This window comes from Vanellus vanellus (assembly GCF_965231255.1).
Source record: "Vanellus vanellus genome assembly, chromosome: 5".
Lineage (NCBI taxonomy): Eukaryota > Metazoa > Chordata > Aves > Charadriiformes > Charadriidae > Vanellus > Vanellus vanellus.
Genome location: NC_138910.1, coordinates 2,411,248 through 2,436,985, shown reverse-complemented (window position 1 = coordinate 2,436,985; position 25,738 = coordinate 2,411,248). Strand labels below are relative to the sequence as shown.

At 40.6% G+C, this 25,738-nt stretch overlaps 2 protein-coding genes across 2 annotated transcripts in view; one reads left to right on the top strand and one right to left on the bottom strand.

Moving 5' to 3' along the window:
• Window positions 1–21,511, top strand: part of RIF1 (replication timing regulatory factor 1) — a gene marked incomplete at its 5' end in the record, with an annotated part of 34,794 nt that extends 13,283 nt beyond the window's left edge. The window contains 24 exons of the mRNA XM_082483842.1: window positions 23–133; window positions 386–448; window positions 1,346–1,446; window positions 1,808–1,894; window positions 2,868–2,941; window positions 3,050–3,230; window positions 4,245–4,352; window positions 4,591–4,740; window positions 6,201–6,300; window positions 7,468–7,732; window positions 9,488–9,530; window positions 9,850–10,052; window positions 10,246–10,345; window positions 10,717–10,860; window positions 11,578–11,720; window positions 12,867–12,956; window positions 13,038–13,092; window positions 14,225–16,972; window positions 17,475–17,612; window positions 17,887–17,964; window positions 18,057–18,172; window positions 18,848–19,001; window positions 19,275–19,383; window positions 20,310–21,511. Of these exons, the coding sequence (XP_082339968.1) occupies window positions 23–133; window positions 386–448; window positions 1,346–1,446; window positions 1,808–1,894; window positions 2,868–2,941; window positions 3,050–3,230; window positions 4,245–4,352; window positions 4,591–4,740; window positions 6,201–6,300; window positions 7,468–7,732; window positions 9,488–9,530; window positions 9,850–10,052; window positions 10,246–10,345; window positions 10,717–10,860; window positions 11,578–11,720; window positions 12,867–12,956; window positions 13,038–13,092; window positions 14,225–16,972; window positions 17,475–17,612; window positions 17,887–17,964; window positions 18,057–18,172; window positions 18,848–19,001; window positions 19,275–19,383; window positions 20,310–20,530 (5,582 nt within the window). The 3' untranslated portion in view covers window positions 20,531–21,511. The remainder of the gene's footprint in view (window positions 1–22; window positions 134–385; window positions 449–1,345; window positions 1,447–1,807; window positions 1,895–2,867; window positions 2,942–3,049; window positions 3,231–4,244; window positions 4,353–4,590; window positions 4,741–6,200; window positions 6,301–7,467; window positions 7,733–9,487; window positions 9,531–9,849; window positions 10,053–10,245; window positions 10,346–10,716; window positions 10,861–11,577; window positions 11,721–12,866; window positions 12,957–13,037; window positions 13,093–14,224; window positions 16,973–17,474; window positions 17,613–17,886; window positions 17,965–18,056; window positions 18,173–18,847; window positions 19,002–19,274; window positions 19,384–20,309) is intronic.
• Window positions 21,512–22,336: 825 nt separating this feature from the next.
• Window positions 22,337–25,738, bottom strand: part of NEB (nebulin) — a 133,564-nt gene continuing 130,162 nt past the window's right edge. Inside the window, exons 151-154 of the mRNA XM_082483611.1 lie at window positions 25,581–25,673; window positions 24,360–24,509; window positions 23,954–24,063; window positions 22,337–23,239 (exon numbers count right to left, since the gene is read on the bottom strand). Coding sequence (XP_082339737.1) covers window positions 23,066–23,239; window positions 23,954–24,063; window positions 24,360–24,509; window positions 25,581–25,673 — 527 coding nt within the window. The 3' untranslated portion in view covers window positions 22,337–23,065. The remainder of the gene's footprint in view (window positions 23,240–23,953; window positions 24,064–24,359; window positions 24,510–25,580; window positions 25,674–25,738) is intronic.

Here is a 25,738-nt window from a genome sequence, read left to right as displayed (position 1 = left end):
ACATATTTTTTTGTCCTCCTAGAACCTCTCCAGTACCCACTGATCAGTAGCCCTTCTTTCTTTTGTAAGCATGCCAGCACGCTTATAAATGCAGTTCAGGATGGCTTTATTGCAATTGGAAAAGAAGTTCCTGGTAAGAATTTAGTGGTGAAATTTGATTTCTTTTCTGGAAAATAAAGTGGGGGAGGGAAACCTAATTAAAAATAACCGTTTTCAATGATATTCCAGTATTGATTTTAAATAGAACTTGTCTGATGTGGTTTGAAAACTTATGTCACTTTTGGCTTATTTCAGAGTCTGTTGTTTAACACAGTTTGTATTTTAACTGCAAGTTTGTTTAATTTTTTTATTACAAACTGAATAAAAATGTTTTGCTGTCTTGTAGATTGTATGCTGAATGTTATATGGAAGGACATAAATGGATATGTAAAAACAGCTATTGAATCAGGTAAAAAGTTGTTAGTGGTTTTTTTTTTGTCATTGCTGACCAGTTAGAGGGGTTTTTTTTAAGACTACACCTTAAGTATATTTGCTTCATTGTTGGTAAAACTTGGTTTTAGGCATCATCAATAGCTGTTTTTGAAGCAACAACCGATATTTTTCATGATGCCTACACCTTTGTGTGACAAATACAAAATCATACCGATCTGATCCAGTGAGGCTTATTGGGGAAGGCACAGTAGCATATGACTGCAGGTGTATTGCATGTAGCAGTAAGACATAAAAGCAATTTCACTGCTTTTCTTGCTGAAGAAATCTTTCCATTTAAAAAAAATAAAATCCAACCCCTGGTCTTTGATATTGAGACATTCATTGTATTACTCAAATAAGTATGAAGTCTTTGTTATGTGACTGTGGCTACCTTTTTTCTTTAATTAAATTTTATTTCATAGTGTCTTTACAGATTTATAAAAGTAACGTATTTCCTATTAAGAAAAAAAGTCCATTACTCTGTACAGGCTTTGAAAGAACAAAGTTCTTAATAATTAAGTTTTTATACTGAATAATCTAAGTGAAAAGCATAAGAGAAATGAAATGCGTGGCTTGGATGAATGCAAAATTTCACAACTTTTTTTAGCATGTCGAAGTTAAGGTGGTTAATGATGCAAGGGTGTTTCCATTTTACCAATGAAAACTAGAGTTTTTTTAATTTAAACTTCTCAGTTTCAGTTACACTGTTCTTCAGAGCAGAGACTTGGTATCTGAATGTATTATTATGGTCTATGTTTATGGATATACACAGATTTTTTTTTTTTTACCTTACAGTACATTATATTAAAGTTTTGAATGATGGTCAGTGACCATTACTTTGTTCTGCTCCAACTGCAAATATGCTTTGTTCTAGGAAATAAGAAAGAAAAGCAAGGGTCGGAAATACTGACTATGTTGCTCCAGGCCTTAAAAAACACTGTTACATCAAATTCTCTTCCTGTGCAGAAAATACTGGTAAGTTGGGTGGGTTTGTCTTGTTTTTTAAATCTAATTTCTTTTTGATGGTCTCTTTAAAACAGACAACTTTTTTGGTGTAAACTAAGTTTTGCAATTCGTATCAGATAGTGTAGTGTTGCTTAAGGGCTTCTTTCTTGAAGTGTTTTTCAGATTTATCAGCAGTGTTCTCATAATTGAGTATATGGTTCTCCTACCAGAACTGTCTGCTTCTAAGGGCAGTTACTTTCACAATGGATTTTTTTCCTTTTTACTAAAGGAAAGGGATTGTTATAATTTTGCTTTTGTTTGTGGTGTTATTTAAAATATTAGGACACTCAGGAAAAAATGTTTACATGTTTTCTTTTTCTCCTCTGCTTAGTCTCTCATTGATATTACTGTTAAGGAATTGCCTTCAAAAGTATTGGGATCACCAGCTTATCAGGTTGCTGATATGGATCTTTTAAATGTAAGTCTGACTTTATTCCAGAACTTTGTCTTTATGCTGAAATGTATTAGGATGTCATATTTGCACAAACGTGCAGAACACTTCATAAGCCGTTAGATCCAGACCTTTCAGGAAATCCTGTTACTCCATGTTCCAGAATGTAGACTTTGTTTCCAGCTCTCACTTCTGATAAGTATTGTAACAGCCTATAGCTAAAAAGGGATATGGTGAAAGTACTGTAATAATGGAAGAGTATTTCTCATGTTCTGGTCATGATTTAGAATACAGTTTGCAGCTACTTTGGGAGGAGCCTGCACAGTCAGGCTGTGTAGTACTATTTATATACTGAAACATGATGTTTTGGGGAAATGTTCTGAAGTCAACGAAGTTAAGTACTTTTAAAGAAAAGTAGAAAGTGTTACTCAGGAAAAATCAAATGCACAGAAGCAAAGCAGGGAATATCGTGCTAGGCAGCGTTATTTCAGAAAAAGTTCGGAAGTCATAGTGAACTACAGCCTGAACTTACTGCCCATAGTCTACTGCATAAAAAGTGGTGGTATTTGTTAGTAGTGAGAACTGCACCGTTCTGCTTTGGTCCTAATGAGCCCTAATTGGAGTGCTGTACTGTGTTCTGCGTACAGTATTGGAAGGGAGAAATAGATGATGGCAATCTAGAAAATAACTGTGAGAAAAGGATGAAATGAGGCTTTCTTGTGTGTGTGTGGTTTTTGTTTGGGCAGACTGAGTAGGAGCATGCTAGCAGTTAGATTTGTTAAAAGTTTAAAAGGTTGTTTAGAGACTTTTAGAATTGGGTGATGATCAGGTCTTCTCCTACATGCACCAGTAGATAGGGGGCAGTGTTAGAATTGACAGTTTTTCATAACTTTTAATAATTGCAAATTCTGGCTTAGAGTTAAATACAGTATACAGATAGGCAGCCATTTCATTTGATCAATATATATGTTGTTTTGACCTCTTAAATTTCTCTCACAAGGGAACACCAGCTTTGTTCTTAATTCAACTGCCTTTCCATAATAACCTCTTGGAATCCTGTGTAACAGATGAGAGGTATGTGGGCGTGTTTGTTTATAACAAGCTTCTCATAGAGGACTTCATAGAAGTTTTTCCTAACTTCAACTGAAAGAAGTATCTTACCTATATTACTTTCTTCCCTAGATTCTTTGTAATTCTAGCAACGCTTGTGGGCTTTGTTTTGTCTGGGCCTACGTCTCCGCTGGCTTTCAGTGAATCTGTGATCGACATTCTTAATCAGAGTGCAAACCAAGTGGAAAATAAGGAGCATCTTTGGAGAATGTGGAGTATTGTTGTTAATCCGCTAACTGAATGGATTAATCAGGTATAGTGGCTCTTTATCTTCCCCATCCTCCCAAAAAAAACCCACAGGAAAACTTTGTGCTGATCTTTTATCTTAATTTATTTTTAGGAATTATATGTCTTGAGGTGATAGTAAAATTAAATAAGCCTTGGCAGTATTTGTGAAACTAGAATGTGCATGGCTTTTTTTTTTTTTTTTTAAGTCCCTGAGTGGAGTATGAACACTTGCAGTGAGGTAGGATAAAGGGCACTAGGGGAGTGGTGATCCAGAGTGTGGTTTAAAGTGATTCCAGTCAGTAAGAATGATCACTCTTAAGTACAGTGTCCAGTATAGTGTCAGGAATGTTTTTTTTCTCCTTTTTTAAGACTATAAACATGTTTATAGATATGCTTCAAGCCTTTGCTTGGCATAGTCTTGCAGTTGCAAAGGATGGAAACCTGCCCTCCAGGACCTGTTAACTTTTAAATACCGAGAGACTTGTTTGCTTTATGTGAAAATAGGATAAATACCAAGTTGTGACATTTAGGATGTAATTAGAACAGCGTTTCTCAGTAATGATAGACTTCTTGATTGGAACCCCAAATGAAAGCCATATAAGTGTAATATTCAACAGGTTCTGCAGATTGCTCACTACAAGTACATTGACTGTAATGTTGGAGTTGTTGAACTAATCCTCATGTAGTCATTAGACCTAAAAATCTTAGAATTTATGAAGGAAGTTTTAGGTGCTTTAAGTAGGTTGCTGTCATCACTTACTGCAACTGAAATAAGTTTAAAAAAAAAAGACATTTTCTAACTGATTGTTTTTATTCTTAGAATTAAGCTATTTTGGAATTTAGAAACAGTGCTTTTTATCTCTTTAAATAATAGGACCAGCTTGAACTCTTGAAAGAACTGAGAATGGATAATTTCAAAATGCCACTGACAATTTAGCTTGCACAGGTCTTATGTACAAAGCAAATGTATTTAGAACAGCCTTTCCTGTCATCTAAATTTTGCAGCTTTATTACTCAGAAAATTGTTTTCTCATTGCAGACTAATGAAGTAAATCAGGGTGATGCACTGGAACACAACTTCAATGCTGTTTATAGCGCATTGTTGCTACCAGTATCGCATATCTTCCCCATTCAGGAATTTCCACAGGTAACAGTGAATACATAATGTTGACTAGAAACAATGTGGGGTTTATAATAACTATGAAGTGCTATCTGATAGTCTCAGAGTAGAGTTTGTTACCAATATGTACATACATTGGCCCACTGCTCCAGGGCTGGAATTCTTGAGTTACATAGGTTTTGACAGAAGAAGAAAACATAAAGCAAGTTTTTATCTCTGTGCACAGACATTGATATTTATAAACTTTTTCTTTCTGTTGTTAAAGCCAACTATGAAATCCTTGTTGCGCACTTGGTCAGACCTGTATAGAGCATTTGCTCGCTGTGCTGCTTTAGTTGCAACAGCAGAAGAAAACCTATGCTGTGAAGAACTTTGTGCCAAAATAATATCTGGGCTAGAAGGTGAAACTCCAGTAGTGAGTATAAACCAGTGATATTGAACTATATAAATACTTAAGCAGATATATTTTTTTAATTAGATATAAGAACCTATTGTAAAGTCTAATGTAGTACTTTTCTATAACGTAAAGTGTTTCGGGTGACACTTAAATAAAGCCGTAACAAAATTCTTTTTACTAACAGGAGTTGGAGTTGATCTAGAAATAGATTGAAATAAGAGAATAAAGATAACTATAAAGCTTAAATATTGAAATAGCAGTTAAGCAATCTTTGGATTTGTCTTCTAACTATTTAAGTCATCGTGGTTTAGTGAATGTCATCATGGTAAATGATTTGTCCAGTTGAGATGTGTGTATATATAAACTTTAGGTTGTGTATATATAACTTTAGGTTGAATTAACAAATACCACAAAACGAGGCATTTTGACTAGGAAGAAAGATAGAGTAGCACTGTAGCATTCAGAGGGCATAACTTGCTATATTCCTGGTACCGTCAACCTTGCACACTAAAATGTAAAGACTTGACTTCTAAAGCTTTACAAAAGGGAAAGCTTTTGAAAGAGGAAGCCTTTACGGTATCTGTCTTGCCTGTTTGCAAGTCCACATCATATGGGCAGGTGGAGTGTCTGTAAGTGTTGGTGAACATTAGCTTTGGAACATAAAATCTTTTGTGCTTCAAAGTTGACTGTCTTTTGGAAAAATACTGTGGAAGGAACAGATAAGAAACATGGAATCTGAAAACATGCAATTTGGAGGATTACATCATAACTTCTGATGCTGCTGTATCTGGATGGCAAACTTCAATTTTCAAAAATTAATAATTATTAAGCAAGCCAAACTTAACAATTTAGAGCTTCAGTATGTCAGTTAAGTTGAAACTAAACTCTTTTTTTGGCCCACAATATCAATGTTCCTTTTCAAAGCAAGTTTTCTTTTATTTAGAAGAATTTGTGATGGATTGGGGGGGGGGGGGGGGGGGGAAATGACACCTTCACCCATCTTTTTGTGTGTACTAGAAATGGATGGTGCTTCCTGAATGTCAATGACAACCTTATTGTTATGCTATGGTGACTTGTCTGAAAATCAGGCTTCGTACAGTAACTGAAGTTAAGCATGCACTGACTCTTGGTAATACGTTTTGCCAGACAGCTAGTACCTTGAACCTTAATACTTTTGATGCATCTTCTTAAACCGAACACCTTCTCACAGCTTCCTGTTACTGTTTTGCTTCTTTAGATAATATAAATGCTTATGTCTTATTTGTATAGAATGGGAAGACTCAATCTTAATTTTCTGTAAATGTGTGAAGTTTTAAATGTGATCTTATCTGAGTCTTACCTGGTAATGCAGACAAATTTCATCCACTTTTAAATTTAAAAGCTGTTTGCATTGCTGTCCTGAATGATCAATGTGTGGTTTTTTTTTCTGTCACTGTTGCTCTTTTGGGCTTTGCTGATAACTTCTCTTTCCTCCTCAGATGTTTTCAATGATGGATGGTCTCGCCCATATTATATCAGTTATGGTTGACTGCATCAACTTTGCACCGTATGGTACTAAATATCAGCCAAAAAATAGATGTAAGAAAATACTTAAATATTTGGGGGTTCTGTCACTTTCTTCCAGAGTTGGTTGAAAATTAGAGTTGTTGTAGATGCAGAAGTGATCACTGTCGGATATCGGTGGTTTGTATGTGCTACACATAGTATCTAACCACTGAAGGGGTTGACAAAAAAAAAAATCATAATGAACTAAAACTATCATCCAGTTGTGCATATTTGAGTATCAGATGTTTTCTACTTGTTGAGCAGTTGAGTAGTTACTGCACTGCTTGACAAAAGACGTCTGAAATTGATGTAAACATTGAGGCCACTTCACTTTTTAGTTCACTGTAAAACATGGCTGGTTTCTGAAGTTGCATTTGATATTGTGGCTATGATTTCATTTTTGCATGTGAAATCAGCTGCTTTTGCTTTGTTCAGATGTCCTCTGAAGCAGTAATGCTTGATCATAACGCACAGTCTAATTATATAGCACTTGTCTAAAACTGATGATAAACTGTGAACATAATGTTTGAAAGGCTACTGCTCTTGAAGCTGCTTTGCATAAAATAGTTAATAGGTTTAACAGAAGACAAAAGGTCATTCTATGTAAAATGTTTTGTTTTGTTTCCTTCTCCCACTTAAAACTACTAAAGCTGAAGAAGTAATTTCCAAAATAACATAATTCACTGTACAACTTGAAATGTTTTGCTGCCCTATATGAATTTGTTAAAGTAGTAAGATATTGTGTTGGACTGCTGAAAGAATGAAATGCTTTAATGAAATGCTGATGAGGAAAAACATGATGGAAACTTCACTTACAAATAAATAAATGAACTAATAAAACTTGATACTTCCCCTCCCCTCCTCCTCACCTCTTCCAGAATTTATGGGTATCAGGCAGTATCTGGAGAGTGGCTGCTGTCCTTTTGCAAGCAGGCATTAAAGATACTTAAAAGCATAGTCATTTGTATGACCAACCATAAATAAAAGGAATAAGAATCATATCTGTAGTGGGATGATAAAATTATGCATTAAAAATGCATGTCTCCTGTTAGGTCTGGTTTTAACCTATTAGTATGTAGGTGTAGTTTGGGCATCAGAGTTTTGTTTCTCACATAGACAAGAAGTTCAGATGTCTTCTGTTGTAATTCATGTTGGTTAGATAGGAAGAACATTTAATTTTTTTTTTTTTTTAAATGTTAGCTCCACAGACACCTACAGATTGGTCTAAGAAGAAAAAGGAACCCCTTGGAAAGCTTGCCTCTCTATTTAAACTCCTGGTGATGTTACTAAACTCTTTCCATGTGTTCAGTTCCAAAGAAATCTGTTCAGAAACATTGGTCTCTGTTGGTCCTTCAATTATTGCTATTCTTCACAACATCATCAGCCACGTTTCATTGCCTTCAGTGATTGGGACTATGTTTGCAATTTTTTCAAAACCCCTGGCAGTGTTCTATGAAAAAACAAAGTGAGTATTTTAAGAATGGTTGGAAAACTGGACTCGTTGTATTGATGCATGTTGGGGAAATTCTGTGTGGTTTGTAGCAAGCAGCGTATTTGAATATAGCTCGGGGTTTTTCAGAGCTTTGGCACTAATATGCTAAGAATTTGCAACTCCTGCCAAGTCTCTTGAGAACACCATGTATTTCACTAGATTCAGCCTAGTTAGTCGATACTAATTTTGTAGTGCGTCCAAACACTGCAGAAAGGATGGGTCTGTAAGGCTGGTGCTGAGAACTTGCCATTTTCTACAATTCCTGCATAAAACCTGTGGTGCTGGGACTGAGCGTGCAGCATGCCCGCGCTGGGGCACCTGCCTGGAGCAGCCCGACCGGCGCATCGCAGGTGTGTCACCTCGGAGCCTGCGGCACAGACCCGCCCTCCCTGAGTTCGGTGCTGGTGGGGTGTGGGGGGTGTGTGTTCAAAAAACCCTGCATCTGAGTAGCAGTCTCCATTGTCATGCTTTTCTTTAGAAATAAACCCAAACCTACCTAAGTCATACAGGAAAGGAAACCTATAGGACTACTGACAGGTTGGTGTTTAAAATTGGGGTCTCTAAAGAGTGAATGTACTGTAATCTCCACAAGACTGAAGTGTTTGGCTTCCATCTGTTTATTTTCACTGCAGTGAAGATATTAGCAGCAATTTGTTTTATAGCGGGCAGGAACTGCATACATTTTTTGTAGGAAAAAGAGAAATCCTAATTAGTTGAAGTGCGCTAAAACCCTGTAAGTATTTAAGCAGAGGGAAGTACTGAGAAATACTTCATTGCCATGTAGGTTTTTTTTTGTATGGCTCTGCTTTTTTTTCTTTTTTTTTTGGTTAATTGTTGTAGGCTTCTCTGCCCAGGACATGATGGAATTATTAGGGGCTTGGCAGGGGCTTGTCTCCTATTTTTGGTGATGCAGGAGATGTACACTTGGCTCAGGATAAGGAAAAGAGATGGAGCGCAGCTTGGGGAGGAGGGAGGAGAGGATGGGATAGGATGCTGCCAGTCAGCCCATAAATGTTTTCTTGAAGCTTTTACTGAAACTTGAAGCAGGACTGCTACCATTAACCTAAAATTCATCAGGAGTCCCTGTCTCGAAGGCAAGAATCCACTTGTTCCCATGTAAGGTTGAGTTGAATCCCACCTTTCTCCATCTCTCATTTCATTTGCCTTTGTTTGAGCGTTGTCAGTGAGTGTTGGATGTATATTTTTAAAGGAAGGCATACAGAAGCAAACAGAGGTTTGGGAACCTCTTCGGGTTGGAGGTCACAGATTATAAAATGAATTACTAAATGCGGTTTTCTCACATTTTTCAGAATGGTGTACTTGGGGATCTATTGACATGAAATTACTTAGTTTAGGTGGTACTTCAGCTCTTTAATGCAGATATTTACGGGGCCTGGGAAAGCTGTTTGGGGAGAGGCTTAAGAGCAACACAAAGGCGGTAGTTAGAAGTTACTTCCTAAGAAAACCTTTAAGTTTGTACTGATCTTTCCGTTAGTGTCTCTTATAGTTAGCGTATGAGTATCGGTGGGGGTAAAGGATAGGCTGACTTGAAACTATTTACAGCAGGAAATTTTTTGACTGCCCAATGGGAGGCTTGTTTCACAACATGATTTCATCAAGTTGTATACTAAAACTAGTGTGCAGTGCTTGAGTGCGTTTTGTGTTTAATTCTTATGCTTGGGATTAATGAGATGGCAAAATATGACTTTTGTTTGTTTGTTTTGGCAGGCTTGCTGATGTACCAAAAGTATATAGTGATCTTAACAACAAGGTAAATTTGCTAGAGAAATAGCTGGGGTTTGGGAAAACGTGTGACACGTGTTTTGCCATTCATCCTGTATTCTAAAAAAATATTTAAAAATGTAATGAAAGTAGAGATTTAATTTTTAAACTGTTTTTTACTAAAAAGGTAGGTGAGGGGAGGATCACTAGGCTTATCTATTAGACTTTTCATGTGGTGTTAAAACTTGTTTATTCAGGCCATATTATTCTATGGGATAGTAACTTTTAAAATAATGTTTTAAACTTCTAAATGGTGAATGTTTGCAATATTTGAATTAAATAAAACCCCTCTTTCTTCTTACCCTCAGCTTGAAAAGCTACTGGCTGAGATCATCCTGTGTTTACAGTCTCACTGCACTGGTTCTTACGACAGTGAACTGCTGGCGCAGCTTTCTCCGTTGCTCTGTGTAATGTTTCAGCATAAGAGCAAACAGATCCGCAACCAGTGTGCCCACTTCTGGAACGCAACGTTTGCTAAGACTACGTCACTGATATACCCTGAAGAGTTAAAGTAAGATACATGGGGTTTATATGTATTTTTAAAGGAAGACATATTGGCTTATTCACAAACGAATTGGTAGTGTTCTGGTTAACATTTATACTGTGCTTTTTGTGCAGGATGGGATGTCTGCTGGTCTTGTTGTGTACCTCCCCCCCCTCCTCCATAAGTTTAAAATATTTATTTTTCTGTTATTGTTGAGCAGGTCTGTGTTAAGCCAAGCCAAAAGGAAAATTCCACTGTTGCTGCCCAGTTTTGAAAGCATCAAGGTAGCTGAAGAATACAGTGGCCCATTCTCTGATACAGTAAGTGTGGTGTTGGCCCCACCAGGTGCTTCGTTGCGTGGAACTTCATGGGAGGTGTTCAGCAGGGAGGGGTGAGGTCAGTTTTGATGTTTACTGTGACTGGCCTGGGCTTGCTTCGTCTTTGGAGTGATGAAATATGCTGGGTAAGCACTGTCAAAAGACTGAGCTGGTTCTTAACAGTTTATGCATTTTAAATTTTGGGTTCTACTATCTTGTTTGAAATAATTATTTTTTTAAGTTCTTCTCTGTGTAATTTAGAGGAAAATGGGAGTGTGTGACAGTTTAGTCATAGAAATTGGTACATCTGAGGATGAGTTTGTGAGCTTGGAGTTTCTTCATACAATGCATTCAGTATATTTTTATTTGAATAGATGGAAAATTCACAGCTGGATGCAAACATAAGTGGAATGAAGATAAAGTCGGGTCAAAAACGAGACTCTATATTGGCACAGACGAGTGAACTGAAAAACGAAGTAAAAGACAAATCCAGTAATGTGCAAGTAACATCTGCAAAGGTAAGGTGCTTACAGGTGGGTGTGATAGAATCAAGCCCCTTCTGTTCTGCAGCAGAACATCTGGAATGCTGCTGTAAATTCTCAGTAAGAATTAATGCGCTTTGCGATGCTGGAATAATTTTCTTCCAAATGTACACTGTGTAGCACACTTAAATTTCTCTGCTAAGTTTCCAGACTGGTGAGCTTTAAGGAGGGAACATGGAGGGCTGCTCAATGGGTGGGAGGTATAAACCAGACACAAAATTCACACCTTGGTCTGGTTGCAGGTTGTGACAGATTTGGGTGCTGGGGTGGGTCTTTTTGGTTTTTGGTAGACTTGTGCTGCGTGCGCCAGTCTGTCACTTGCAGGAGGGGGAGAAGCTGTTGTATTCTTAAGGAATCGCTGATTTGGTAAACAACAGTAAATAATAAACCTCCTGAGTGTTGAGGTACCTTTACCTGTCGCAGCCTGTGAACTCCACGGCACTAAAGGAAGCGCAGAAGCTTATTTCAGGGCAGGGAGGGGGGTTGCAGAATCTCTCCTGGGTGGTAGTGTTGTGGGGGGAAAACACCAAGAAAATCAGCACCTACTGAGGGATTTGTGCCGGTTAATGTGCTGACAGAACTGGTTGTTGGAGAACTGTTCCATTTAGGATAGCTGTACCTGAACTATGAAAACACTTTGGATTCCTCTGTTTTGTTTGTAATCCCGTGGGGTTTTCTTTTTCCTTTCTGTAGTTGAAACTAGAATTTTCATCTTCGAAGACTAAAAGCGAAATACTTTTGGAAGAGGAGAAATCTGTTGATTTTGTGTTTATTCCTCCAGAAACAAAAGAAAGAATCTTGACAGAACATCAAAAAGAAGTACTTAGGTCAAAGAGGTCTGTAATTTATTGTTTTAAACTTAATGTGAAATGTCATTACGCTGAGCGCGTCAGATTGACGTAATTTTGATTCCTGTGTCTCAGACCACTATAGGTAATTAAGCCTTACTCTCTTCCAGACAAGTTGTAAAGTTTAAAGCTAACAAAGTTCCTTGCTTTACTGTTTTAAAGCAACCAATTTATTCTCCAATTGGCATTTCTTATTTTGATTAAATATACTCTGTTATCTGGTTGGAGTTTGGTATTTTATAGTTTACATTTTTACATCATGACTTCAACTTGCAATGTGACATGGAAGATGACGTTTTTCTTAAAGCATTGAAATAAAAGGGGTTTTGTACCTATCTGAAGGAAAGACTTCTGAAATTGAAGAGAAGTCTTATGTCAGCAGCATATCAGAAATTAGGATATTCCCAAGACTCATCTTAATTGCAAGGGAGTCTTTTTAGAATTACCCTTTAATGTGAGAAAATAATACCAGAGTATTTTCTGTACTTGGGCAGCAAAACCGTATTGTAAGCAAAATTTGTGTACAGTGATGCTTGACAGGCACTTGGTTGGATTCTGTAGGTGGCATGAGTCAATGAATTCTCTGCAGAGTGGGATCCCAATCAGCTTTTCTTCCCCCAAAGCATGTTTGAAATTAAAAAAGAAAAAATTGGTTGGACGGATCAACCTGATCTGGTTGAACATGTTCCTGCTGGTTGCAGGGGGGTTGGACTAGATCACCTTTAAAGGCCCCTTCCAACCCAAACCATTCTATGATTCTATGATTTAACGCAACTGAAAATAGCGGTCTTGAAATAAGGAGATAAACCACGATCTGCATCCGCTTTGCAGTTTGCTGGGCCAGTTGGCGCGTGAGGTGGTAGCAGCCGGTTGCAATATTGTCTTTTGTGCCCAGAGCAGGGACTGGAGCGTGGGGTCAGGCAGTCTCCTGACACTCAGCGTGTGCTGCCCACAGCCTGTGCCGCAGTCCCCACTTGGGTGCCTCTTGCGGTTTGAGTAGTCTTGAGAGTTTGGAAGTTCAGTCCACTTCATACAGGATCCGCTCTTTTGTGATAAATGCATTACACTGCCCTATCCTTCTTTTATTTATTTTCTTTTTTTAAAAAAGTCTGACCTTTTCTGGGTTTCTTTCAGAGTTGATATTCCTGCTATGTACAACAACTTGGACGCATCACAAGATACTACCTTATTTTCTCAGTATACTCAAAGCCAGGAAGATTCTTTGTAAGTAGAGGTGGCCAGTGCGTACACTAAAAGTGTCCCCCTTTTCTGCTACACTTCTAATCTAAGTAACTTCTATTTTAGGGGAAGATCATCTTTAATAGAAAACACAAAAGAAGATACTAAAATCAAGCCTCAGGTAATTTCTCCTTGTCTAATGGTAATTAAGACATCAGAATTATAACCATACCAGTTATGTTTTCTTCATATTAATAGCTCTGGTAATTAACAGCAAAACTCTTTGGTTACTGTTTATGATATGGCTTTAAGCTTGATTTGGAAACTCTTCAAGCAAAAAAATTGTACCCCAAATGTAATAGATCAGAGGAGTCATTTCTTTCCTCTGTATTGATTGATTAACCTGTAATACTCTTGAGAATGTCTTTTTTCTTGGGCTTCCTCTGTTTTTTTCCATGTCTGATAATACTGACGCAGGCTCCGTGACTGTAGAAGACACTGATTACTTTGGTGGTTTGTATTCATTCTCATCACCACGTTTGAATGTAATACCATTGCAGTGTCGTTGGCTGTGCTCCGCTTTCTACAGTTCACACGAGAAAGGGCCGATCATTAAGCATTTTGTCTTAGTTTCAAAATGGGAGAATTTAGATAAGTAGTTTCAGTGCGGATGTATTTAAGCTTTTCTACTCAGAGGTATTGTAGGGCTTAGGGGTCTGTCCTGTCTGTATGTTACCACTGATGTTATCAGGATAAAACCACCCGAAAGCTATAGCACAGACCTGCTGTGACATACTGTGGTGCTGTTCTGAGGATTGTTTAACTGCCTGACTCTGTTAGGAATGCTGACACTGCTGACTTTTCTTCCGTAACAGCTTTTTTCCCCTGTAAGCGCTTAAGGGGGATTAAGTAGTACCTTTTTTGAGGGGGGAAATTTTTAAGTCCTAAGTGTAGATTTGTTTGGTTCTGGAGAGGAGTTGGCTAAACAGCTGGCTTGATCAGCTGTAGCGCTGAACAGACAGTAGGTAAAATACAGCAGATTTTTCATAAAAGCTGTTTTAGTAACAGGTTTAATATCTCTTGCAAACTCAAATAAAACATTTTTGCAGTTCTTTGTGTTTTAAGATAGAATGGCTTTGACAAAATACTTTTTGCCTTTTATACCTACTGAAGGACAGATAATAAAATAATTTGAAGGAAGGGTGGTTTGAAAAACCTTGTAGGTGTGGTGTTTCCTGTTCCACCAGAGCTGGGATTTTTTTATATTATATTCATAGCAAAACTACCATACTTTGTTCATATTTTTGGGACAGGAAGAAAATGCAAAGGGTGAAGGATGCACCAACGAATCAGATAATCCTCCTGAGAATGCTGCCGGTGTGAAAAAGTCACCTGTTACTCACACTGAGGAGAACTCAACTTCAAACAGTGAGGGAACGTCAAAAAAGGAGACAGCTGAAATGGTGCCGGAGGAGCCATCAGTTGGAGAGGGGTTAGAAAAAAGTACTGTGGAAACCGCTTCAAAGGAGCCCTCCGTAGGGAACGAAAGCACTTCAAATGTCAGCAGCAGTTCAACTTCAAGTGACGTCATTTCTGGAACACCGCAGCCTGCAAGCCGACGGCAGTCTTTTATTACTTTGGAGAAATTTGGTAGTTCAGAGAACAGACCCTTCAGCCTTTCAGCATTAAACAGTTTATCTGAGATGTCTGGAAGCGCTTCTGTGGCAGGTAAACAGGAAGATACAAATGCGTGCAAGACTGGTGCTAAAGCAGAAAAACCTGGAGAAGAAAATAAAAAACCTTCAAAATTGGAGTCTGAACAAATCTTTACTGCAATACGAAGGCTAACGCGCAGGCAGAGTAAAATGGAGCACCAAGGAAATAAGTGGCCCAAGTTGTTCACTAGGTCAGAACAAGAGAAGAGCGCACAAGAGTCTCTTCCTTCCAGCAGTATGGAAGATAGTCCTGAACTGTCTTCTAAGGTAGAAGACATAGAGCATGTTCTCCTTGCTCAGTCCCAAGCTCTCCATTCTACAGCAGAAGAAATTAAAAAAGTTGAAGATACGATAGCAGAAATAGAAAAGGTCCAGGCTTTGGATACGGATTCTAAAGAAAATACACCCCCAGAGACAACTGTCTCATCTGAGCAGGTAACAGGTGATGATAGTCAGGTTCCACATGTGTCTCCTAATCAGAAACTACCAAGACGTTCTTCAAGACGACGGTCAGAAACTGCAGAAAGTACAGCAGGTAGTCAAGATAAGGAAGATGGCCACCAAAAGAGAGACAGACATAAAGAAGATGAAAAATCTGGGCAAAAGAAGGTGCCGCAGCCTAAAGATGATGTATCCCAAAAGCAGAAAGCAGTTTCTGGGAAAACTATGGAAAATACAAATAAAAAAGAAAGCAGCCTACCTGAGAGGACTGCTGCAGAGGACTTAAGCTCAAAGGAGTCTTCTGCTTCAAGGGGCCTTGATGAGGACATGAATAAAAGTGCCAGGAGGTCGGAAGATAACTTGAAGGCTGACAGGGAAGGTCAAGATTGTAGCTCGAGTACAGTAGGTCAGAAGAAGATTGAACACCCACGGTACCACACGAGAAGATCTTCGCAGGGATTGCTCTCCAGCATAGAAAATTCAGAGGCTGATAGCTCCGAGACCAAGGAAGAAAGCACAAGGAAGAAAAGATCTGCAAAAGTGAAGAATAGAAGTGATTCTCTTGAAGGTAAATGGAAAGATCTACAGCCAGGAAGCCATAGCCATGAGGCGTCTTCCGAAGGAAGTGAAACTAAGAATCTGCTGAAAACAAATAAAGGTGAACTAAGCCCTGAACTCAGCACGGATGCTGCGTTGGCATCTGAAGCGTGTGACCCCAAACACCAAGTACTGCCTACAGGTGCTAGCAAAGCCGTGGGATCTGCCAGCTCAAAGGATTCGCCTGGTGCACAGAATGGAAATGTGGAACAAAAGAGCAAAACATCCCTGGAGTCGTTCACCAACCAGTGTGCATCTGATCAGGATTTGAAAGCCCCAGGGGAAAATAAACAGGTTGAGAAGCAAACAAACGTAGAAGATGGTTGTCCAACTGTTGTGCCTGAATATGTACCAGGAGCAAATGCTTCAGATGGTGGTCTTTCCTCTTTGCAAACACCTGAGTGTCAGCACAAAAGAAGCAAAAGGGTGAAAAGACTAAGGAACTGCAATTGCTGTTGTCCAAAGCCAAAGCAGCAAGTACTGTCACTCACAGAATCAAAACCTGAGAACACTCCTGAGCTGAGTGAGCCCCAAACTACCCCAGTTGAGACATCTGTAAATACATCATCGGTGTCTGGTAATTCAAATCTGGACGAGATCTTGTCCATGGCACCTTGTGCAATGAGCACTCCTTTGCATCCTCCAAAGGAACCCACTGCATTTCACTTGGAAGGAGAGAGAACGTCTGAGGATAATCTGCAAGGAAGTGGTGTTGTAGCGGGTCTGGAGAATGCAGAGTGCATCACAGGTGAAACTACTGACTCAGTAGTTGAAGTGAAAGAACCCCCTGATCAGAGTGACTGGCCTGAGCAGCGTCTGTCTGAGCGTGCTGCAGATGAGGCTGGTGACAGCCGTCTGGCTGTGGGGATGGAAAGTGAACAACCAGCAGCTACAGAAAAGGAAGAAATAAGTCAGAATGGACAACTGGAGGAGATAGCTGAGGCGCTGATTGCTGTTAGCAAACCTGAGAAAAAGATGGATGAGCTAGAAAACAATCAGGATGAAGAAGCTGAGAATACTGCAGGAGAAACTTGTGTTATTCAAGATAAAGGGGTGAAGGAGGAATTAGTGGAAACTGAAATTACAGTGCCTGAAGATGCGGCCTTAGATGAAGATGATGCAGTAGAAAATAACAGTGTGGATTCACCTCAAAAGCCAGAAGACAATTCTTTAATGTTAGTTAATGAAAGCCCTAATGGAATGCAGGCACGCTGTATGTGGTCTCCTTCAGCTTCTCCATCCACTAGCATTTTAAAGAGAGGTGTTAAAAGACACCAAGATGATGATTCCCTGTCACCTGCTAATAAGGTATTGCCATGTGATTCGTTATGTGATACATTCCATTCATAACTGGGATATGTAACAGTGTCTGTAGTGTCATGAGTTCCAAATACGTTGAATTATTGACTGTATTTTTCATTGTAAATGATTTTACGCTGAAGCCTTACAGGTTTATTTTTGGAAGGCACAAGCCCTGCCAGGCTTGCGTTATTGGGGTTCGGGGTGGGGGACTGCCGGGCCGGGCTCTAACCTGCTGCCTGGTTGCAGTGCAACAAACGCTATGGCAAAATCTCTGTGTGCACAGCCATGGTCCTGCCCCGGGTCGGAGCAGCTTTTTACAGAGTGCATTTAATGTTCCCTATGGCAATAAGGCAGCTGCAGTTTCTGTTCTTGGGTGAAACGTCATATGTGCCATTCAGGAACTCTAATGACTTTATTTCAAATACCGAGCTATGTTGTCTCCTCAGACTCACTTCAGCCTGCGGTGGTTGGAGTTCATACTATAAAAACTACTTCTCTCTAAAAACAGATCCGCCGAGTCTCTTTTGCAAATCCAATTTATCAAGAAGGACTGGCAGATGACATAGACAGGAGAAGTCCTGTCGTTAGATCTCATTCTTCACCATCTTCCCGAAGCCTTAAAATTTTATCTAACATTCAGGCTAAGGTAAATTCTGTTACGTATATTCTGTATGTTGTAAGTACTCGCGTTTCTCATTTATTGTAGATAATGCTGCTTTACGGTATATTCGCTGTTACTTGTGAACAATTGTAAGAGCGGAGAATCAGTAAGCGTAAGAAATGGTTCTAACGGGTTTAGCCTGACTCATTCTGTTACTCTCTGAAGGCAAATGTGCTCTGAGATGTAGGTAGATAAATCTTATCGTTAACTCCATTCCTGTGATCCTGAGAGACCTTTTTTTTCCTCTTTTTCTATCCAGCATATTACCACTCCAACCAAAGGATTTCTGTCCCCAGGATCTCGTAACCCTAAATTTAAGAGCTCAAAGAAGTGTTTAGTAAGAGTGCTTTGGTTCATGTATCTCTTCTATTTTTTTCCTGTACTCAGTTGGGTGATAGTTAATTTAATAACTTTTCTGTATTATTCTAGATCACGGAAATGGTGAAGGAATCGCTGCCTTGCCCTACAGAATGCGTGTATCCTGCCTTAGTCGGCTGCAAAGCACCGGTTGATGTAATTTTACCTCAGCTTACATCGAACATATGGTAAGTGGATTGTTGCTCTTGCAGATGGTGTTTTCATAGAAACTCTATTCTAACTGAGGCTGCAGAACCAAATATTCTGATGCAAAATGCGATGACATTTTTCACCAAAACCTTTTTAAGAGCAGGTAGGTTGGTTTGGTGGGGGAGAGGTGTAACTATTGTGGAATTATTCAGGTTGTCTTTTTTGTAAGGCTGCAAAAAGCTCACACCCGGGAACACGGGGAGCTTTCTCCATTTCGTGTGGCACAGCAGACTGATCTTAACGATCCCTGATGAAGCAGTTGGAGCTTTCTGTGTATTGAAGGTGAAGTGGGATTTCGGGGAAAAAATAAATCTACATTTCAAATGTACAAAGGCGGGGTGCTCAGCTAGTTTGTTTTACAATCTGAATTTTGGTAACTTATCACGACAAACTATAGCCGTGCAGTGGGAACTGCTCAGAACGGCCTTTTCTAGTGTGCACGGCTCCTTTTCCTCCCACTCATGTCCCACGGGAGTGGGCGTTAGGATGCCGGTCGCTGTTGGCTGTAGGATAACCTGCCAGAAAGTGTGCGTCTGCAGAGGGAACGTGCTTGTGAATCTGCATTCGTGTAAGATTTCTTTGTGCTCCACCGTGCCAGGCAGAAAGGATGTGAATTCTCAGCTAATAAACCTTTTTTTCCTCCCCTGCCGCAGCACCAGAGGTTTGGGGCAGCTCATTCGAGCAAAGAACATTAAGACAGTGGGTGACCTGAGTACTTTGACAGCATCAGAAATCAAAACTCTTCCCATCCGCTCTCCGAAAGTTTCCAATGTTAAAAAAGCTCTTAAAGGATATCACGAGCAACAGGTACAGTTTCATTTTAGTACCCCGAAAGCCAATGTTAGCCCAGTGAACTGCTACCATCCATCGCGAGGAATAACGTCTTTTCCCTCCATTAGAAATAGCACTGTAAAACGTAATCTCTACGTCTCAAAGTGACATGGGAATTCAAGGTAGAGATGTGACTTAGTTACAATATTATTAACAGGAATAAGAATTGTGTTTGTTACGGGGTTAAAACATGTCCCACCATGTAATTTTTTTTTTTTTCTCTCTTGTTCTCTCAAACAAAATCTTCAGGTAAAATCTCGAGCATTTGAGGAAATGTCAGTGCTTGAAGATGCAGAAAAGCCTGTAAATAACGTAGAGGATAAATCTCTTTCTGTAGATGAAGAAAAACTTGCGACAGGTACCTATTTCATGCTTTCTGCTCGCGATTGGGGTGTTTCTGCCTGTTGGTGCTTCATTCTCTCCTAATGCGAACGCTTGATTTTTTTTTTTTTTTTTTTTTGGGGGGGGGGGGGGGGGAGAGTGTGAATAGCCAATACTAGCACATAAGATGGGTGATGGAGGTAAGCAAAGCGCTGTAGCATTGGCTTTTTAAAACTTGTTGCATATTTGGAGGGAAAGATGCCGGTTTTCCCTGAACAAGTTTGCATAAGGATACGAAGTACGAATTCAGCAGGGCTTGAAGTACTTACTCCTCTGAATCTCAGCCGGGTATGTCCCCGGCGCTGTTTAATACCGCAGCGAGGGCTGTGCTTCTGGGTGCGCACAGAAACGAGCAGAAGCAGAGACAGTGAAGCAGTGCCTCAGCCCGGGGCTGGGACAGGAGGGGGACAATTCCCTGGATAGCCGTTTTGGATTTGGGTGCCTAGATTTCTATTTGAATTCTGTGCGTTTGGGGAGTTTGGCCTGAGAGCTCAAACAGGAATCCACATTTGTTCTTCCTACGAGGCTCCTAAAGCATTTGGTTAACTGGAGAACAAAGAACCCGGGAGTAACTTCTGAGCTCTCCCATTTAAAAGTTGGACTTTGGAATAAGATGTCTGGAAGGACACTGGCAGCATATGATTGAATATTTTAATTTCTGCCCTTAATTTTATTGTACAGTCATGATCAAATATAATGAAAGGCGCCATAAAGAAGGGTAGCGTGGAGTTCTGAGGGCTGCCTTTGTCAGAAGCTCTCCTGTTGTGTGCCACAAATACTTTGTAGACTGCTCAAATACGTTATTTTGCATGAAAGAGGCTTTGACATTCCACAGCAACCCACTTCTGCTTAGACTGAAACCCAAACACACAGACCGCACTGCCCTCGTTCCTTCCTTTCCAGATTTGATCGAACCAGTTGTCCTGAGCACAAGCGACCAGCCTGCAGCAGATCTCCTGAGCCAGATTGACGCGCTCGCTGCGCAGCTGACCTCAGAGGATCTTCACGGCTATTCGGGAAGCCAGCTCTTTGAGATGCAAGAAAAACTTGTTGGCATGACAAACTGTATCATGAAAAACCTCCAGTCTCGCTGGAAATCGCCACCCCATGAAAGTGCTGATTAGTTGCTTGTCATTTCTTAGTAAGGAGGATTTTGTTACAACAATTTTCCCAAAAACCTGCTTTTCCTACTGGTGAATTACTCCTTAAACTGTGCATTTTGTACTATAGAAGATTTTTTTTAACACCTATATGAGCAAAATTTATCATGTTCCCTCCCCTTTTTTCTTTTTTTTTTTTTTTTTGTTCTAATTTGTGGGATTGTGTATTCCCTGTTAGAGGTATTATCCTATTGCTATGCATATTTCTTTCAGGTAGCGAAAGAAAACTTGACAAAGTTGTGCAATAGCAAAGACTGTGAAACCAAACCAGCAGAGTAGTTAAATTATTTTTTCAAATCCGAAGTGTTCTTACTGCTGCAAACCCTTATGATTTGGTAAGAGATCGATCTCACGGCTCTGCTCATCTGCTGCCCCCGTTTGTTTCCTTCCTTGACCCTGCCAGAGGGACTTCAGCACCACTTTGTACTGAGATAAGCTGTGCTTCGTTCCTGACAGCAGCGACAGCCCAGGAACCTGCTGTTTGGCAACCGGATGCCATCTATTTTTGCATGTATTTTTTGTAAGAATCACACTAAGAAGCTGATAATGCAGCATCCCCTGGAAGGGGACAGACTTGGCAAAACTTCTCAGGCTTTTTCTTGTGTTCTTTGTTTGCAGCAGTTCTTCTGTGGAGAAGACTATTTCCGTGGGGAAATGAATGGATTTGACAAGAGCTCTTTGTATATTATGTACAGACTTATCACGGCAAATGTTGGGTTAATAATTTATGATTTTGAGTTTTAATTGCATGGAATGCATTGCTGCTTCTCAGAGACCTTCAGAGAGAGTTCTCGGGTTTTACTCTGGAAATCTAATTTGTATATATTGTACTGTAGCTATCAAAAAGGACGTTTATCGACAGGAATTGCTGCAGGTGGTTTTAGAACTTAAACATGGACAAATAAACCAGCAAACAGTTCCCAAACTCGTTAATGTCCTTGTGGTTTGCTGGGTTTGGGGTTCCCCCCTCCCCCCCCCCCCCCTCAGCCCCGATCTGTTCAGCCCTCCCGGAGCATTGCTGAGCATTCTCCAGGTTGGGAGGGACCTCAAAAGGTCATCGCCGCTGCCTTAAGGTAGGGGCGGGTGCTCAGGGACATGGGAGTGTCTTGTCAGCAAGACTCTTGAATATTCCTTGCTCTCTTCATGCATCTCATGAAGAAAATGAACAGGACAAAGAGGTGTCTTGGAACTGTAACATGAACAGCACCAGCAAGGAGTTGGCTGTAGGTTTTCTTGCTTTCTTGAAAATGTTATTTTGGTTCCAAATCTGCCTCCTTAGGCTTGTTGAACTCTGGTACCCAGTGACCTTTACAGATAAGGATGTTCCTAACACACATCAAACGGGTGTTGGCGTCAAACCAACACCCTTTAGTGCTGGCACTCCTGAATCCCGCACTGAGGAAGGATGTTTCCCCTCCTGCTGGCTGCGCACGCCCCAATGTGCTGTGCATTCCCCTTGAACAGAGCCCTCGGCATTAATGCTGCAACTCCTGCTACTGTTAGCTTGGTTTTAATCTTCGGTCTCTCTTGGACACAGTATCCAATAACTGCTTATTTCTGTCTGTCTTGGAGACTGGCTGGTTCCAGGTGCTTCAGCAGGTGAAGCAGAAACCACCTTGTTCAGGTATGAAATCATCCGTCCTGTTCAGTCGCAGCCCTTGTGTCCATCACTACCTGCGTTCTTTCCTTTTTTCAGGAGAGTTTTCCAAACAAAGCCACTTTGTGAGACTGATTCCTGCTCGTTGGCATGAGTGAATACATCAAACATACTGCAGAAACATCAGCTTTATTTAGTCACTAATTTTCATGTAATAACAGCTTTTGACCCCAGGACAGTTGCGTGAAAAACACAGGTATAAGAGCTCAGCAAGCAGAAAGAGAGGCGGTTGGGTTTGTGGGGTTTTTTTGTTCCCCCCCACCTAAACGTTGGTTTGAGATACGAAGCTTAAATGTTGCTTATACAGAAAAGAAGGGAATACATTCAAACCTTTTAGAATAGCCCAGAAAAATACTCTCTTTATGGGAGAATGAATAAGGTAACACTTGGTAGTCTTAGTCTTAAGTACAGGTCTAGAATTTCAGAGACCCTGACCTGGATTGCAGTTCCGGCACTGTTAAAGGCTGGGCTGGGCTGCGGTGTTGAAATGTGTGACAATCCAGGCAGTGTTTTAAAAAACCCTTTTTTGTGATATTGGAAGAACCACAGTTCTCGCAAGCAAGGCCGAGTACTGTGTTTACAGGTAGTTTTCAAAAAATGTTTTGAAAGGATGTTTAAGATGTTTCAAGAGTATTTTGCTCTGCAGTTACTTTTTTCCTATTTTTTTTTTTTTTTTTCGTTTTTTTACCTCATGGTTCGTAGGGCACTATCACCATGGAAGACAATAAGGCACTCTGAAAAAAAGTGTTATAAACCCTTTTCTAAGGCTTATGTTGATATGTTGAGACGTGCCGGCATGTCTGTGCCATGCGGATAGGCTTTACGGAAAGCCGGGCCGCGGTTTAGACAGCTTCCACGTAGTTGGCGGGCAGCATGCCCGTCTTGCCGGTTCTCTGGACCGTCCCGTACATCCAGCCTTCATCGATCGCTTGTACATTTACTATCGTGTCCCCATCTTTGAAGGAAACCTCATCAGCGTCAGCTGCCATATAGTCATACATGGCCCGGTAGGTCTTCTGTTAGTTTTAAGAAAGGGGAGGGAGAGGCAAAGAAAACAAGAGACATGTTCAGACCCCCATGGTCAGCACTGACAGCCAGAGCCGTGGGTGAGAACCAAAATGTAAGAGGCGGCTGAGGGGCAGTTATGTTTTGACTCATTTCTGTACTCTCTCAGTACTGAGAGCAGCATCTGGCTGGTCTTTTAAATCTGCCAGTTTCAGACCACAAATGGTTCTTCTCAGTAACGAAGTACCTTAGTTTCCCAAGTACCGCAGTACCTGAGGGTACAGCCCGTGTGTTAGTGACACACGCTGAAAGCATTTTGTTCAGCATCAGTATCTGAGCAGTATCAGCTTCAGCTGTAACTAAGGCGTTGCCTCCCAGCAGATGGTGTGGGGAGGTGACACTGTACCAACTGTCGTGTGTACTCTTAAGACTCGACCTCAGGAGCAGAAAGAAGTGTTAATTTGAAGTTTTCAAGAACAGGAGAGGGTCTGTCCCACTCCAACAGATCTGTTACACCTTCACTTGGTTTGGGACCAAGCCTCAGCCCAGGGGGTGGGCACCTTACTTGGTGCTTGGTACCGAGTTACCATGGTCTACAGCAGGATGGAGCACGTGCCATCAGCTGCCGGAGCCCTCCCCAGCTGTGCGCCTCTCCCGGGTAGCCAAACTGGCTTCTGCAGCAACCCTGGGGTTGTGGCTTAATGCAACCGAGCCGCGTTACTTACACCAGCAGTAGATGGGTGAGAAGGAACCGATGACACTGTTGTTTGCTGGGTGACAACCGATGATGACCGTTGTTGTGGTAACTCTATGGTTTTAGCATGTTTGTAGCCCACTACAAGAAGAAAATATATTGTTTATTACAGAATTGGCAATAGGGTTGGAGTTGCACTGATTAAAGATCAGGGGATAGGTCAATCGATGGGTCAAATCTGCCTTTTACCCACTGAAATACAACTTTCCATCTGTTGGTCATGTCCATAACTCAACATTTTGCAGGTGTATTTCTGTGCTTTTTCCTGGCTAAAGGACTTGCTGACCATGAGCCCGTGACCATCACTGCCCTGCCAGATGGTCTGGATACCATTTGTCCCCATATATGAATAAATGGCATTTTTGTCCTCCTCGTACCTGTTGCAGTGGTGGTGAAGAAGCCCCCGTTGCTGTAGTAGGACAAGTGTTGATCCACGCCATCAGAGGGTTCGGATTTTTCCTCACCACCACTGAGGCTCAAGGCACTGGCAGAACGGGAGTGCTCCCGGCTGCGGCGCTGGGCTTGGACTGCGAGGAGAAAACAGCAGGAACCAAATTATGTCTCTCTTTTGTAAGGAAATGCACACATAAAAATACATGTGCACATACGTATATATGTATATACCCACACACATATAGAGGTTCCTTTGTATATATGCACACACATAAATACGTATGTGTGCACCTACACGTTCTGTAAAAATACCCCAAACTCTCTACCATTGTTACCAAACCCAGAGAAGTTGTGCTTATATTGAGTAGAAAACTGAGATGAGCTGCATGTATGTGAGGCAGAATTGGTTACTGTATTTTATAAACTTTATAGAAAAAAGCATATGAATTAATCAGTGTTTTTACGGGTACTCAATGGTATTTGCCAGGGCTTTTTTTTTTTTTTTGTTAAAGTATTCTATGGACACGGTGCTGATGTTCTGCTCAAAAAGACACAGTGATTATGCCCCCATTATCTTTAGGGAAGGAAAATTCTAAATATTATAATGCCAGCTACTTCCAAACTTTTTATTCCAATTATCCCACGCTTTCCTTCGTCGGCTCACACAGATCTGAGCTGTGCCTGGACCGTGTTGTCTATCAGCTATTCTCAAACAATTAGTAGGAAAGGAGTTTAAAAAAAAGTAGTAACTGAGGAACAGTATTTTTAGAGTTATTTAAAAAGGAGGCACATGTTACAGGTAAGCAAGTGCATCATGCTATCTGTGCATCATATAAACAATCCTCTCCATGCCTGCGTTAGACCGCTTCTATAGAAAAGTAACATTAACAATGTATTTTTTGAGAAATAGCTATATTAAACGTTAGCTATGTTTAGGCAGCTGGCACAAATACAGTTCTGCTGGTGAGGAGGAGTTACCTTCTAGTTACCATTAATCCTCCCAAGAACTGTCCCCCTGTGTATCTTTCGAAATCCCGGCTCTGTTTAACGCAGCGGCTGAAGGCAGCAGGTAAGGCTGCGCTTGCCTTCGTGCCGAGGTCGAGCCCTAAGCTGTACTTCGCTGTCCCCAACCGTCAGTTTTACTGGTTGGATTTGCCCAAGTTTAAAACCGATTTTGTACAAACAGTGCAGACTACGGAACAAACCAGAGATCATGTGTAAGCTTCTGGACTGAATATTGTCTTCCGCTGGGTCGTAGTCAAAGACTGACCCGGGGTTAGTGCGCCACACGCGAAGACCTGTAAGAGAAACAGCATTTTCTGAGGAGACGCTGTAGCTCGAGCAACTTCTAAAGAGCGTGAGC